This window comes from Hemibagrus wyckioides, linkage group LG01, assembly GCF_019097595.1.
Source record: "Hemibagrus wyckioides isolate EC202008001 linkage group LG01, SWU_Hwy_1.0, whole genome shotgun sequence".
NCBI lineage: Eukaryota > Metazoa > Chordata > Actinopteri > Siluriformes > Bagridae > Hemibagrus > Hemibagrus wyckioides.
This window is the reverse complement of record NC_080710.1, coordinates 21,944,848-21,962,378: the sequence shown is the minus strand read 5'-3', so window position 1 is coordinate 21,962,378 and position 17,531 is coordinate 21,944,848. Positions and strand designations below refer to the sequence as shown.

General features: G+C 39.6%; 1 protein-coding gene across 1 annotated transcript in view; it reads right to left on the bottom strand.

The window, feature by feature from the left end:
- Positions 1-17,531, bottom strand: part of si:dkey-22o22.2 (neural-cadherin) — a 110,926-nt gene that overhangs the window by 35,565 nt on the left and 57,830 nt on the right. The window contains exons 5-12 of the mRNA XM_058384834.1: positions 16,525-16,636; positions 10,867-11,116; positions 9,123-9,265; positions 7,761-7,933; positions 6,099-6,267; positions 4,532-4,702; positions 3,546-3,718; positions 1,382-1,549 (exon numbers count right to left, since the gene is read on the bottom strand). Coding sequence (XP_058240817.1) covers positions 1,382-1,549; positions 3,546-3,718; positions 4,532-4,702; positions 6,099-6,267; positions 7,761-7,933; positions 9,123-9,265; positions 10,867-11,116; positions 16,525-16,636 — 1,359 coding nt within the window. The remainder of the gene's footprint in view (positions 1-1,381; positions 1,550-3,545; positions 3,719-4,531; positions 4,703-6,098; positions 6,268-7,760; positions 7,934-9,122; positions 9,266-10,866; positions 11,117-16,524; positions 16,637-17,531) is intronic.

Below are 17,531 nucleotides of genomic sequence, written 5' to 3'. Positions count from 1 at the left end.
TCATTATCCATGGTAAGAATACTCTCCAGAGCACCAGGAGAAGAGAGTGCTGTCAGGAAATGAATATATTAATTAAATGTTCTTCCTTAGCATGATCCTCAGCATTAAGAAAATATTCTATGTCTTAATATGCCAGCTCTCTTTCCCTTTTTTTATGTAAAACCAAGACATTTTACATTTATAGCAGATAGTAGCTTAGTGATAGTAAAAAAAAAAAAAAAGCAGCAAGGCATGTGCAATGTAAGCCTTAATTGGTAGGCCAATTCAACACAACATCCAATTGCATCATCCATGCAATGCTATTTCAGCTCTAACATTCCACCTAAGCAACTTTTATATCCTTTGGCAACTTAAAGAGCTGAGCACTTCTGCTTGTAAACAGAATGAGAGGCTGAAGCTAGAAAAAGCTGCTGATGGAGTGGGAATCCTCCCTCAGGCCATGGGTACTGAAGATGACTGACTTGGCTGTTAAAGGTGGGGGTCTCAGACGAGTGGAGTTTTTACTTAAAGCAAAAAAAAAAATGTAAAGATGAAATCTGACAAGCATGCCCTGTGAGCTAGGTAGACAGATGAGGTTTGTCTGTGACTGTGGAGGTGATTGTAAAAGCTGACAGCAGATGAAACACGCTGAAATTGCAAACCTGGCACAAGATGAGATGTGACAAGGATTAGCTACAAACAAACCCACTAGTCCACCTGAGGTATTTTAGCCTAAAGGCTGCATAATTGCAAGCTTTGTACCACGACAAATTCTAAACAAACATGCAATATTTATGGCAACTTGCATCATGAGTATTAATATTTAATAAAAACAATTTAATCAAAGCATGGTTGCTTTCTTAGTTGCTGCACATACATTTAAAAGTTGATCATTAACAGCAAGACATAATCCCATGATCTTGACACATGATCTTGAACTATGTTAAAATGGTTTTAGGTATTCGAATGGCATACTGGTAATACTGTACACCAGCAGTGGGTTTAAGTGAGTGTGTGGAATTCACTGCGGCTTTTTCTGTGCTTCAAAACCGAATGGATCCAATAATGCTATTTTTTTCTTCCACTAACTTTTTAACATGTGATGTAATGCCAATGCCAGGGCTTGTCTTGCCCTCCAGACCTGCCACACTGATCCTCATGCTTTAATCCTGCTCTGTTCCTCCTGCTGTTTCATCTTTCTGATTATGACTCACCTCCTGTAGCTGTGGATAATCCTACATGGATAACTCAAAGACTTACACTTCCCCCAAACCGTTTATTTCTAGTTTATTTTGTAGTTTATTTGGTGTTTTATTTATTTTTAATTGTTTTACCAAAAGATTTTGGCAACAGGAATCTAACAACTGAATTTGGGATAAGACGCTGGCTGTGAGGAACTCACCACTATCTTGGTGTCTCGGACAGTGTTCTCAGGGATGGTGACCCAGTACTCTTCCTGTTCCCACTGTGGTGGTTGGTTATGCATGTTGGTGATGATGACAGTGAGGTCCACTGAGCTGCTGAGATTTCCTCCATCCGTAGCAATGATTTGTTGACTGATCCGTGAGGTCTGATGAGACATGAATAGAAAGGGGATTAACACCTACACTGTGATTCAACTTTATCTAAAGCAAGCCCCAGTTTCTTTATGGATGGGGAATTGGTTTTTAATGAAAGCTGGAGAACATAGGCAGCATGCTATTTCCATTAGAGCTAGATGCCTTTTTTTTACTAGTAGTATTTTATGGCTTTGCTAAAAAATTATTACAATGGCAGAAATAATGGAAAAAAATGACAGCATTATTCATTGGACAATGGCAATGTAACTTCAAAAGTACAGTGTGCAGCACAATGGCCTCGTCTCCATCTATATTTTACCTCCTGATTTGGTTTTCAAGACTGAGGCCTTGTGGAACAAAGGGGCACTACACTTGTACTACATATTCCACATCATTTCATTCAAATTACTGTTGGATTAATAATGGAGAAGCACTTCTGAAGTTGAGTCAGCAGTAAAACTTCACTTAACACACTTTGAAAGACTGCCTCTTTTCAGGTCATGAAGAAAATGTGAGCCAGAGAGAGAGACAGGGAGAGAAGGAGAGAGACAGAGAGAGAGTAATAGAAGTTGTTTGTTTAAAGGCAGGTAAACTAAATGTAGGTGACATCTCTTAGCTCTCCAGCAGTGATCCGTTCTGACAAATGTGATGTGGGGAGTTCGGCTGAGTTAATGGAAAAAATGGCCCAGACCTACACATCCATAATGACCTGCACTGACATAATCACTGTAGAAGGCGAAAAGAAGGTAGGAGGCATCAGCAAGCAAAATTAGAGAGAAGGGGGTTTAATGCCTTCAACCTTTCGTTACCTTCCCAACAACTCCTCAAGCCCTGCTTAAATCTAGACAAGTTAAAAGCAAAAAGGTGTTGGATGTGAACTCAGCATTAATAATTCACTGCATGTAATGCTTCACCTGAGGTACTCCTCTCCCACCCAGCCTCTGTCTTATTGTCGGCAGTGATTGGTATGTGTGTGGGTGTGCGAGAGCGGGGATTTGGGTCTCTTTAAAAGCTCTGCCGAATGGGGAGAAAATCCATGATCCACACTCCTGCTCTGACACTCCACAATGCAACTAATTCATCATGGCTGCTGCTGCAGCTTGCCTGGCCAAATCGTGCTGTCAACATCATCTGAGTACAGCCTGTCTCTCTGTCGGTGTGTGTGTGTGTGTCCACAGATCCTTCTTAATGTCAGACAGTGAAGCCTGAGGTTTTATATAACCTGCACAGAAATGACAGAGCTGGCCACTGCTAGGCTGAGAAACACAGGGATATGACATTTCTGCACAAGCAAAACAACAAGAACACACCACACACACGTGCTCGCATACACACACATGCACACACACACACATGCAGGCACACACACATGCACACAGAGCAGAAACAAAAGAAAGTATAAAAAGAACACAGTGCTGAGACAGAAAAACTGAGCAAATGAGGGATACGAGGAAAAGCATTGCTCATAAATATGTTTAGAGGAAATTGGTGGAAAGTCAGAAACAGATCTCTGTGAATGTATTTATGCATGAGAGAATACAATTGTTTCTTCTGCTGGCACGTTTGCATGTCTATATATACAGACATGGCTGAGGTATTCTTCTGGAATGTGTCATGTTTAATATGCAAATGCTGACAGAATAAACAGACTGATATGAGCGACAGCCTCTGTGCTGGATACCAAACTGAGAATATGTTGCTTTCTCAAACTAGGTGAGAGAGAGAGAGAGAGAGAGAGAAAACATGGTTCTGGGCTTCTTCAACAGTAAAAGTAGAACCAGAAGGTAAAATGTTCATGAATCTCTTCACTGTTCTCCATATTTAGCTAGCTCACTAAGGTAGATTTGGAGGTGTAATGTATCTTGAACACTACTACTGTCAAGCAACTTGACAATTCAACCTCACTCTGACTTCGTGTTTCAAAGAAATACATCAAGATATGGAACCACCGCTAAGAAGCTGTTTAATGAGGACTGTAAATTGCGGTATGTGAATTGCACAACACACCTGTGAAATGGGGTGATTAACATACACCCATCCTGTGCTCGGGTTGATGCGGAAGTAGGCAGGGGTCTGATGAGTTAAGGAGTATGTGATGGCTGCGTTGGTGCCCTGGTCGTCATCGTGGGCCGCTGCCCGCAGAAAGCTGGTGCCCACAGGAGTGTCCTCTCTCAAGAAGTCTGGCACAGGAAGAGTTAATGTGAACACCGGTATCAGAATACAACAACACCATCTGTCTGAATGTCTGCTGCTGTCACACCCTTACTGCAGTGCAAATGAATGCGTTCCCCAGAAACATTTCAGCCTCCATGTTAAATACTTCATGAGCCAGTTCCCATAAGCCAGCACTGCTTTTAATATGATGAAAAGGAATTCTGACATCAAACTTATCGGACACATATTTGAGCACATCATAAACAAACACGTCTGTTAGAAGAGCTGTAAAGAAACTCTTCTCCTCCATTCCAAGTTACTTTAAAGGATTCTAATACTGACTCCAGATGATGTAGTGGTGCTGTGTTGTGGCTGCTCAGACCCACCTTTTTCAAATTGCTTTACAGATTTAATATTCAAGCCTAACGCGCTCTGTGTAGACTCGGTGGTTTGAACACGTGTCAGGGCTCTGTGATGTAATGTGAAGTAAAAGGGCCGAATGTTTAAGTAAAGGTCAATGCCTGAGTGGAGAGTTAATCACCGCCTCTCTATTCACTAGCCTAATCTAATGAAAGATCGGCAGAAGTATATGTTTTCTTTCTGTATACACAAAATATAGCCTGTAAATATGAACTCTTCATAGCATTACAAAAGCCCTTAAAGATATTGCGCAGGTTACAATTCTGAAATAAATCCAGAGGCAAGCTCTGTGATTAAACTAACAACATCACTGTGATCTTCAAACAAGGCAGGGGTTGCATATTTCTTCAGAAACCAGTAACTAGAGCAGGGTGTGTTGGTGATTAGGTAGCACGGACACAGTGATTGCTAAATCTTACATTGATAGCGACTGTTTTCAAACTTGGGGTTGTTGTCATTTTGGTCCCCGATGAGTACAGTGATCTGACAGATGCCGATGAGCGGCTCCTCAGCCTGATCTGTGGCTGTGACGGATAGGGTGTATTCTCTTTGCCTCTCCCGGTCGAAACTCACCGCTGTGCTGATCACCCCTGCACACCACAACACACACACACACACTGCTCAGCCAGTCTGGAAATACATTCATTTACATTTGCATTCAAATCACACACTGCATTTTATATTCAAACTGTGCTTCAAATGACTAATTTAGATGATCTAAATGATTAGTAATATTTTAAGTTGGTTTATCTGTACGAATTTTATTATTACATTCATTCTCACTTTGTAATCTAGGCCAAACAAAGTTAAAATCCATGTAATGTAAACCATCCGTTTTAAACTGGTGTGTCATGAGCACACAAGAGTAGGTCACAGGACACTTCTTCCTCTCCATCCAACAATTCTCTTTTATTTTTTGTAACCTTACAGAGCGTACAGTGGTGTGCTATTATTTTCACAGGTACCTGGCATTTTCTGCTCTCACATGGTGCCTGAACAGTGACCCATAATCCTACACAGTATTTCTCACAGCAGTTTTCACAGACAGGTCTTGAACATGGTACATTAACTATAGTATGATTTTCACACTGGAAAGCTGTGTATTTTATCTGCTTTGCTGATAGCAAATAAAACATATGAAGCCTTTAAAACTTAAGCCTTGCACATAATTACTTTTGGTTTTTAATTAACATAATTAAAAACAAAAAGTACAATCAACTTTTACATTAGTACATGCGTATTATGACTTTTCAAGGATGTGAAATATGAGATTTATTTTGTGAGGTAAATTAAAAGGATAAAAAACACCTTTTTGGTTAATTTCTACCATATGTTTAAAATATATCATTCAATAGTTTAGTTTAGTTTAGAGTACAATATTCCAGTTGTCAGATTTCACAGGAATTCACTGTTACAATGAAGTTTAATAGGAGAAAAAAATAAAAGGATCTCAAACATAAGGGATAATGGTCGGATTTTGTTGTTTGCGCCTAAAAGAGCAAGATCTTCTTTTCAGAATATTCAGCATTGTTTAATGTCATATAAAAACTTGGCTAAACTTGGACTTGCAGTTATGACAGAGACTCAGCTTGACTAGTTAGAGATGTATAAGATGACAAGCACAATGGTGCTGATGGTGCTATTAGCTTGTCGAAGTTTCAGGTATCTGAACATCACAGTGGATCATGTAGGAAACCAAAATAAAAACAAAACAACATCATGATGAAGCAAGTTTAAACTGCAAACATTAACTCATAATTCATTACAAAATAACAGGGTTGAAGTCAGGGTCAATGGATTTCTTCCACTTCCACTCCAATCTTGGCAAACCATGCCTGCATAAACCTTGCTTTGTGCACAGGGGCACTGTCCAGGTTTAAAATATATTAAGTGTGTTCATGTTTCTACATTTGACAGCAACATCTAATAAACAGTATTTTATTTGTTTGGACACAGCTTTACACTTTTTAGATACAGGTGATTTACCAGTGTCAGGGTCAATGATGAACCCCGGTGAGGCTCCATCTCGTTGCATGATTCCGTACTTGACCTCTCCATTGACCCCAGTGTCAGCATCGTGAGCTTGCACCCGCAGGACCACTGTTCCTGGTGGCTGATTCTCCAGCACCAGAGCATAAAAGCTGTAATTATGGCACTGAAAGAGAACATGTAAGTGTTTACACAGGCCAAACAGAATTGCTAATAAATGAGGACATATACTTTCTCCCTTCTTCCCCTCCTTTTCCTTTCCTTTCATCTTAGCCTCCATCTACTTTTCCTCATCCTCCTCCTTCTCACATTATGCTTTCATGACCCACTCTACCATACAACACCCACTAGGGAGGCCATGTCGATGTGGGGTGATTAATCGACTAACTGGATCAATAGCAGGGCTAAAACACTGAATTAGCCCTAGCCTCGTTTCAGCAGTTTACATTCACACACACACACACAGAGACACTTTAGAGAAGGCATAAAGAGCTTAGTGGGGATTATGGAGTTTAGCTAGGGAAAACATTTTAACTGATAGTCTGTAGCTGTAATCTATTGTGCAATTAGAAGCAGCGATAGCACCTGACTGCAAAGTAGCAGAGGTTTAGTGTGTACAGTAGAAACAGAAGCAGTGGGGGCACTTTTTCTCAAAGCAGGCAAATTTTCTATCCTGTGGCCTGGTTCGATTGCTCCACCTGCATGAGCAGCAGTGGGCAAATCCTGGTCAGGCGAGCAGAGACAGGCAGCGTGACTGGAGAAGGGCCAATTGTTGCCTCTTGGGCACACTTAGTGCTCCTCTTTCATATGCATCCACAGTGCCGGGGGCTAATTTCTGCTCTGAAATATTCATGGAGAGCAGCAACAGAGCGGAAGCTTGGTCAGCTCTCTGCTGATCGTACTCTCCCGACACACTACAGAGACTGCCCGTTCATCCGAGCACCACAAGCCTCAGATCTCCTGCTGCCAGCTGTCTTTCTCTCTCTCCTCATCTCTCCAGTGCCCAAATTCACAAAAAGTCATCTTTCATCCACATGTACACTTTCTATTTATCCTCTTCTCTCAACTTCTCCATCATACTGACTCCTCTTGTTAGCTTTTACTCATGGACACACTAGATTGTAGGAGCTCATTCAATCATTCTATTTCTCTGGCTTTCTTCTCTTGCTTTTACACCTTCTCATCCATCACTCTGATCCTTTCCTGTCCTCTGCTCTGAGCTACTAAATATGGGTCAACAGCAAAAAAGAGTTTGCAAAACACCAAAAACTAATATATTCTTATATATACAACTGAGATTACATTGTGTGCAACTTTTTTAATGGCAAGTTTTATTCTGTAATAAAGAATTTCAGTTCTTTACAGATGTCCTTCCATTCTTCCTTTTAAACATTATTAAGGAGCAAATACCTTAAAACCCTTTAATTAAAAATAATCCATTATTATTTCTAAACACACTATGGCTCATTTTTTCTTCTAAAATATGAGATTTATGTTCAGTTTTAGAGTCTTTCTCAGGACACCTTGCCTGTTAAGGGTATATATTTTAATCAAATTAAGGTCTTTTGGTGTTGCTTGTTCATAAGAATTTATATGAAATGATTTATAACCGAAAATTGTATATAAGCGAGTGAAATATCTATGTGTCTTGTGTCTCACCTCCTCAAAGACAGGTTTGTTGTTGTTAATGTCATTAATGCCAACAATGACTTGTGCTGAGCTGCTGAGGGGCAGCGGGCCGCCGGCTGCATTGTCGTCGGTTGCTGTGACATTCAGGACGTACTGAAGCCCGCGCAATTTAGGAGGAGGACTGCGGCGCAGCCTGATGATGCCTGACACATGCAAAGCACAGAGCATGTTATTTCACAGTAAAAATTAAAAAGCTCCCCAATACTGATAAGGAGGAAAAAAGCTCTCATGAGCCTCCATTAAAATGTAACACAGACAGCAGCTAGCTAGCAATAAGTTATTATAGAGAAACGTGCAAAAGTGAACATAATAAACCCACACAAGCACAGGTCTTAGCTGCACAATAGGAAGCTACTGCTAGCAAATTGAATGTGTGGGGTCGTGACAGAAAGTAGCACAAATAATATTTATTTTCTTTGCAAAAAGCCAGCAAGATATAAATGAAAGAAAATCAAAAGAAGGAGGAAAAAGGTCTCATTTATTACAAGTGTAAGAAAGATGTAATCTTCAATACAGCTGTTGTAAACATGTTCATTCATCTCTTCGGCACTGATACAGATGTCTTGAGCACTAGATATTACAGTTTGTATAACGGGAATCAGCTCATACGTTTAGAGGCAAGCTGTGGGCAGATTGTTTGAATCCTTTTGCTAGCTGCATTAATAGCTAAAGCAGAAGGAAGCAGAATATCTGCCAAAGACTTAAAGACTCAAATATTCATATTTTTCCCTTGTGATAACCACTAACTATTTTTTGTAAAATCATTTTCTAGAAAAAGGTAGAAATAAAAGACCATTTGTATTTGCCTCTTAATATCTACCACACCAGGTAACACTGCACTCCGCACATCCTTCATCACTGATCATTATCTTTGGCACATCTACCGCAAACCGTATTCTGATAAATAACACCTACGGTGCGAGTGACTAGCAATTCGTCCCCATGAGCTCCATATCACTTGGTTGGTCGCAGTGAGAATTCACAATGAGTGTTAGATGCATGTGAGTGATGTATTCTGGGTTTTATAGTGAGAGAATGTGGGTGCGAATATACGCCTTACAAAAAAACAAACAAAAAAAAACCTCACAAAATTGTCAAATTTGCCAAAGCATTAAGGCTGAGAGATCCAGTACTGTGATACAGAATATTATATAACATGACAATAAACACTATTATTAGACATTAATCATCATTACACATCAATGCTTACACGTTGCATCATTACACATTATTGCTCTTGTTGAATATTATATAAACTCTTTCTAAACCCCATTTCTGTGAGGCTGTAAGTGTGTGTGTGTATGTGAAGAGGTCATGACCTCTTCTACCCACCTTTCTGGTTGTCCAGCTCAAAGTTACTGTCTTCATTCCCCCCAGTGATGGCATATGTCACCCCGTCCCCGTCTGGATCCTTGGCATGCACGATGGCCACCAGAGTCTCAGGACCAGCGTCCTCTGACAGGAAGGTCTTATAGCTGCAGACGGCAACAATGAGAAAGAGAGATGTGGAGAGATCAGGCTATGCACATCACAGACCCACCATCTGTTTCCTCTGAAGCATGTCCCAGACCACTCACAAAAAACCCATGCAGTCTCTTCTCTGGGCTGCTGACCAGCACACAAATCCCTCTAGTTTCTTTATGATGGTTTTATATCGTAACTATTCTTAAATCTAAACTTAACCTTTACTGAACCTACACAAAATCAAAAGGTCAAAAAACATGGTTTGTATCTGTTAAGGCTGCGAGTAAAAATTGTATTCAATATTGATGAATTAAAAGAAGACCTTCAGAGCACAAAGGTAATGAATGTGCCAGTGCTGTCATAAATTGAAAGGTGCAAATGGAACTTGAAATCTGTCTTGTCTTGTATCCATGTCTTACTTGTGACAGTACAATGTGTAAATCAATAAGTGACAGAAAAAATATGGTCATGTCCACTGAAGACAGTCCATCACAATCCTGCCCCCCAAGTACTATTGTACCTGATGCTCAGCCTTCATCTTGCAAGTGATATGCTGAGCATGACTCTATGTCTCCATTTAATCCTAACAAGTATACATGAGTGTCCTGGTTACCCGGTACCAGTCTTGTGCAGCTACCACTCCATGATATGGCTCCAGGGTGAGTGCTGGCAACTCTTAGTCTTCAGCAGGGTACACTTTTTGTACCTTTCACAGGAGTCTTTAAGCTCATTGTCTGAACTCTTCACTCAGATATTGTGCGCCAAAGCTCTCTAGCCCTGAGGTTCACCAAAGTACACAAGCCCCTTCACCATGACAAGTTCTCAATCCACAACAGGGACAAAACAAAAATAAATCTGCCTCACCTACATGCTGCAATGCTGTGCATTATTTTTTGGGTTTGATTTACGATCACAGAAACAAAGTTCATATTCTCACACACCTATCATCTCCTCTTTTATTTGTCCTGTTCCTACACTGACATACTGAAATGCAGATCTGGTGAATCAGCAGCTTCTCTCTGCTGTTGTCATTCCACTGAATCTGTTCAAATGACTGCTTCTCATTGTAGCTACTCTCAGGAAATGCACGCCCCATCAAGCTTGATGCCAGCCTGCCTGCTGCTGCCTACTGGGTCCCACCCTAAAGCATCAGAGTGAGAAAGACTGAAATGATCAGAACTACCAACTGCAACAAAGTCAAAGATAATTAGATGAGACAGAAGGGAAGTTAGAGAATATAACGTAGACAAATAAACGTATATAAAAAAGACTTCTGACAATCCGTACAAAGTCACATTTGCATGTAATTTAAATTGTCAGTCTACTCTTTAAAGAAGATATAACAAACACAGAATAATGTTATAATGGACTCTTTCGACTTCACTATAAAGAACACGAACTGTTTACTTAACAGAACATCTGAAAGGATCCCAAAACTTAAAGACTTGCAGCATGCAAGTAAAATTCAGATTAGGAAAGTAACACAGTGCTGTAGAATTCTCGAATCTGAATGTGCTGGTTAATTTTCGACAAAAGCACGGCTTAGACAGCAGCTCTAGCTGCAGTTTATTGAGCATTTTTGGAAATTTTGGGATATTTAGCATGTACATACACAGTCTGGGTGAAGACAGGAGCCTCATCATTGACGTTGGCCATGCGGATGCGGATGGAGGCGGTGCCTGTCCGGGAGGGTGTGCCCTTATCTACAGCAACCACCACACACTCATACATGTGATTGGGCCTCTCGTAGTCCAGCTTCCTGCTGGGGCTGACCACACCTTGAGATGAAACAGCAAAGTCCTGACTCTGGATGAAGTAGGATATCTCTGCATTCAGACCTGTGTCACAGTCTCTGGCCAGCACTGAGAGAGAGAGAGAGAGAGAGAGAGATGAAGAGTAAGCAAGTTAGCTAATAGCTTAATAGCTAGTAACTAATTCGTACACATATTTATCATCATTTTTCATCAAGTTCCACACAGAATAGACATGAATTAAGATGAAAACTGTCTCTCAAACAGACACAAAAATTTGTCTCTCAAATTACTTTATTTTGTTTAGCACATCTTATAGTTTCAGCTTGATTATTTTTATTTATCCACATTAATGTTTCATGCTGTATATAGTTTAATTTGACATTTCTGATTCTATCTGCACAGAAATCTATTATCTTCGATTAGCATTCACACAGGAATCTTTTTTAAAAATTGATTCAAACCCAGAATAACTTCTCAGTCATTATTTATTCTTAGGACATAGTATCATTGTGGGACCTAGATGGTGAACTGTACGCCTGTTAGAGATCCAGCATCAGGCAAACAGCTAAACAAGTGTCTAGGGGGTTTTCTGCATTTGAATATGGAAATATTATAAAAATTCAAATATTTTTAACATAGTGATACTGGTTCTGATAGTCCCTGCGTATATGTATGTGAGAGTTTCTCTGGTCTTGCATGAGCCAAAGGATCCTCATTTTGTGGCTGTGGTCTGTTGGATTCGTAGACTCTTTTTTTAATTAAGTACTCTCATGTTAAAAGAGTCGATATTAATTAAAACTATGTCGCGGGGGCCAATTCTTTATTTGATAAATTTAAGAGGCCATCTGTCAGTGGCAGGCGAGAAAGAGGCTGTTGACTGGTGCAGATCAAAAGTAAAATTCGAAGACGGCTTTGCAGTCATTAGGCAATGAGCCAGAGGCAGAGTCCTGCTTCATTCTACCTCGGGCAAGCTGTCACTGCACCCAGCCAGCACACTCATTTGGTAGCGGCAGATGAAGACCCTCTAATCTCCAAGGCAAATAGTGAGCTGTGTGCCTACAGCTGTGGTAACATACATACATAGACACACACACACACACATCATTTGCAGCGTTTTCTCGCTATTTCTCTGCGTGCAGACTGGTTGTGGACAGAAAGTGTTTTGTCAGGAACAGGATTCAAACAGACAGTTCATTAAAACACAAAGCCTGATAGCAAATCTCTGCAGGCTGCTATTTCCATTTTTAATCCATGTGTGTGAGGACCTGGGTTCACAGCTCTGGATAATTTAAACAAATCAGTTCTTCGCCTGTGCCAGTTTGACGTTATGCTAAATCCCCGCCAAGAAAGTTTTCAAGCGATAATTGGAGCGTCTTGCACTTCTCTTCCTGTTAGCTCCTATTAAAAGTCCACACCCAATTTACAGTATAATCCCAATTTAAGGTAAACAACAACAATAATCTTCCTTCCCCTTCGGCTCAGCTTTACTGTAGTCAGTAAGTCCTTTGTGCTTATTCGTTTTTCGTTCACACAACGGAACACATTTCGATAAGTAAATACCAGTTCCATCTGCTGTTTATGTGAATCTGCTGCTTCCTCAGTGTTCAGAGAGAGTTAAAAAACACACACACACACACACACACAGCATTTGAAGCTGTTTCCTAAGCCGCAACTAAAAGAGAAGACGTCAGCCGAATCAGAGCAGGGTTCGGTCTGTTTGTATACGGAGCAGAGCAAGTGCAATAGCTAAAAAAAGAGGCAATGTTTCTGCTCTGCATGGCAATATGGGAACATAACTGAATTTCATAAATGTGGTTGGCATTCTGGATGTGTGCATCAGCTTCACAAGACATGTATACTTTTTAACTCCCACGCTTCACTTTGTTTTCGGGGCTCTGGCTGGAGCAAAAAAAGGCAAAAATAAAGATCATTAATCATCAGGAATGTATTCTACAAGGCAGGAGAAACAACACAGTGGACATTCTAAGGTTTGGATATCAGAATAGTCTCTCAATCTCCTTATGGCTCGTCTCAAAGCTCTTTACCAACTACTTAATTCTCAGATAACCATCAGAGATAAGAATGTTAATACAGTCACTGATGTGTGCAGAGATGGGAGATAACACACACAAACATACACACATACCATTTTTTTCCCCTGTCCCTGCGCTTGCTTGTGCATTTTTATGCTCATTTCCCCATGTTTAATGTTTGCATCAAAATGTATTTAATGTGTAATGCATCTCTTGGGTCTTCTATCCTTCTTAATCAAATCACAGCATCCATTTTTAGGAATCTCTAAAACACTGTCCATTACAGTGATAGGATCATTGCACAGGACTCCACCATTAGCATCAGTGCTCAGTCCTCTCTGACTTCCTTCACATCATCTTCCTCTCAGCCGCTCTAATTTGTCGCACTCTATTGAGCATGATAAACAAGCTAAATCATTTACCATGGAAAGGCAGAATATTCCCAAAAAAGTATTCAGTACTAAAAACTAAATAAAATAAATAATAAATCTTTAAATATGTAAGCATTGGGTGGTGACCTGGGCTTAAAATGGGAACAGGTGCTGCTAACAAAGTGAGACGTAGCAGTATATCAACTCGTGGTATCACTATGAAAACAAACCATTAAATCTCTCAATTAACTATTATAGTTGTCGATTTCAGATGCAGTACAAAATAAATATCTGAAGGACAAATTAACCTGCTTTTGATGATTTAGCTTTTTTCTATTTTCAAATTATTCTTAATTTTCAGACCAAATTAATATTTGTTTAAATTTGTAGGTTTTGCCACCTTTAGTTTTGGGTTGAGGCTAATGAACCAGTGTCCCTCTATGAACAACTCCTATGTTAATAACAGTAATTCCCTTGTAGCATCTTAAATAACTTTACAACCTTATAGTACATAAAGTAGGCCTCCTGGTGATCCAGTGGCTGGATCCCGCGCTCTTATTGCTGTGGCCCGGGTTCGATTCCTGGGCGGGGCACTAACCCAGCCACTGAAGCGTTAACTCTCACTGCTGGTCCCAAGCATGATTTAAAGCTGGTTGCATCAGGAAGGGCTCCGGCCCCGGCTCCACACTAAGTATTGTACTAAATGTGTTTTTTACATGGCTGGCCATAGACAACTACACAGGAGTCATTGTCTAACTCCATTCCCAAGAGAGTCCAGCTTACAAACATGACCACCATGGGTCACAAATCCCAACACACACACACACACTTCTTGTCACATTCACAATGACCCAATTACTGATTATGCGCACCTGGTTTCACTCACTCACACACCCTGTACATCCAGATGGAGATTCACATTGTGAAGTGTTGTGTTTACTGTGAATGCTTCTCTGCTTTCTGCTCTGGATTTGTTTCTATGTAATTTCATTCTGTTTTCTTTTTTTCAATCATCCTGATTGCTAATCGCCAGTCTTGACCATGATTTTTGTCTCATGTTCTGGATTTGTTTGCCTGTCCTTCCTTCCTTCCTTCCTTCCTTCCTTCCTTCCTTCCTTCCTTCCTTCCTTCCTTCCTTCCTTCCTCCCTCCCTCCTTTCCTCCCTCCCTCCCTTTCTTTCCTTCCTTTCTTCCTTCCTTTTTAAATAAAGCACCTTTGCAAATGCAGTCATCTCTCCTGACTGTGTGAAAAACTGTTTAAGCACCTTCTAAAAGGTATTGAACAGGTATTAATCCAAATCAGGCTAACACAATTAGTTTTGGATCAAAAGTGTAAAAATATTTAAAATGCACACTCCGGTGTTTGACCATACTAAATATTGTCCTAAATATGTTTTTTACATGGCTGACCAAAGCAGAACATGTACAGCCATCCATCCAATGGAGCGTACCATTTCATATAAATGATAAATGAAGCTACAAAACCGTGAATTTATATTTGCCACTCCAGTTAACTAATGTTGTGTAGGTTAGATTCTGTCAAGTGTTTTATGAATATATAATGATTCTGGCTGTCTGCTAATATGAACTGGAAAATGTATTTTGCTAGCTAGCTAGACACTAGACTAAAATCTAGACTCAAATGACTGTAAAATATTTAAACAGATCCTGTACCATGGCCTTGAATGGGAGAATTCCTTATAGAGCAAAATGTAAAGCAAGTTAAAGTAGGTCAAGTATTAACCACAGTTCTGACAATATGATTTAATTAGATTTATGCCTTAACCATTGTTATACTTATTTATATTTTATTTATTCTAGTAAAGTAAAGCAGGTGAAGATCTTCAGTTTAAACTCCTCTTCCTGCTCCACATGTAGGGCAGTAAATATAACGTGATCGAAGGGATCACGTTATATTTACTGCCCTACATGTGGAGCCGTGAGGTGTAATGAGTTTTTTCTTAATTGCAGGGCTGTGTTAAGCACGCTCACACCCACAAGCACTGCACCTGCCGAAATACCAGGAACACCACAGGAGAAACACATACTTAGAGATCGCCTAATGACTGTGTGTGTCCACTGAGGGTGAACAAGAACTACTGAACAGTAAGCATTAAATAAAACAACAGAAATGACACAGCTGAATTTTTTTGACCATATAGTACACATTTATAGAAGGGTACTTATTTAGAATCACACTCTCCAGTGTCTCAAGGATTCAATTCAATTCAATTTATTTTGTATAGCGCCTTTTACAATGAACATTGTCTCAAAGCAGCTTTACAAAAGAAGAGAAACTGAGAAAGAGGAGGGGAAAAAATGAAAATAAAAAATATTTAAAAAATAAATTAAAAACCTAGAAATAAGAACAAATTATTAAATTAAATTATTAAACTATTTTATTTTTATGGTGGCAAGGAAAAACTCCCTGGGATGATATGAGGAAGAAACCTTGAGAGGAACCAGGCTCAGAAGGGAACCCATCCTCATTTGGGTGACACTAAACAGTAAATTATGTAACTGTAACTGATTAATGTCCTTTCTACAACAGCAATCAATGGCCCATGAGGAACTATTAGGTTGGATGGGTAAGGAAGATCCTCTCAAGGTTTCTTCCTCATGTCTTCTCTGGACGTTTTTCCTTGGCACCGTCATTTTTGGCTTACTCATTAATTATTATACAACTTAAAATTAATTATAAATTTAAAATATATCATTTCTATCCTGAACTACTTCCGAAAAGCTGCTCTGTGACAAAGCCCCTTGTTAAAAAAATGTTATTCAAATAAAACTAAATTTAATTGAATTGAAGTAGTGGATATGGTAATTCAACATGTGACAAAACTACAGAGCATTTAGGAACATTTTCACTGTTTTGCTTTCTTATACAAATATAATGCTAGTTGTGTTTTTTTTTATATAGTAGTAACGTGTACAAATAGAAAACTGTTTTTGAGTCTCGCCGAAAATGGCATGACACTGGAAGTCTGTACAAACTAGACTTACTCAAAGTTTTGTGACTTTTATAAAAACAAAAAAACAAACAAAAAGGATTTGTTTATGATGAAGTGAGCTGTGGAAAATGTCCATATTTCCCCATGTCCTTCACTCACCCTGCAGTAAAGATGTTCCAGGTGGCGTTGTCTCTGGAATATTGTCTCGACTGTAGATGGAATGCATGAACTCTGGAGTGCAGTCATTCTCATCTGTGATATGCACCACCACCTGCAGAGACAAGCAGAGAAACAGAGATGTCTTTCAAATAAAAGAACTGAAGATGAGCGTAAAGGGAAATAATTAAAAACAATGCTGGAATAAACATCTTTTGAGGATCTTATTGCTGTTCAGTAATTGAGATCATTGTATATTTTCTAAAAGTACTGTATGTGCATGCAGCCAAGCTGATGTTAGTCAGGTTGAAATGGTGATTCTTTAGCACTGAAAGTATGACTGTGGACAATTGCTTGAGTAACAGTGAGAAGAGTATAAAAGTGAAACAGTTAAAGAGTTTGGGTTAAAGACAGATGAAGAAAATGGGTAGAAGAAAAAAGGTAAAAGAGAAATATAATATCCAAATATAAAGGTAGAGAGAGAGAGAGAGAGAGAGAGAGAGAGAGAGAGATGGAGTGTGTTAGTCATGCTGAGGACAGTGTCCCAGAGCCCAGCTTATCTACAAGGAACAGCGCTGCCAAAAGGGAGGTAAAAGTTCTGTGACACACACACACACATATTACAATCCTTCTGAGGACCTTCCACTTCTATAATTAAAAACTCACGGCCACAAATGTAGTTCATCCTCCTTTTTTTATGCCTGAAATTCCATTTAACTGTTTTTAAGGAAGATACTGAAGAAAGATTATTTCAGGAACTTGACCTTGCCGTGCCCCTGACCCTGTTTGGATCGATTCCAAATTGTAGTCAGTTCATCTGACGGTTACAGTGATAATTCCATATCAAACTTACAAACATTCAGCCACTCGTTATCGAGATATCAGACTAGCGTGAATCTTAGACAACCTGAAAATATTATAAGCTTGTTGTTCCCACAAGGTCATAACTATCATATTTTGCTTGGTTTGTGGTGATATTTATTCTGCACCAAGATATAAAAACCTGAACA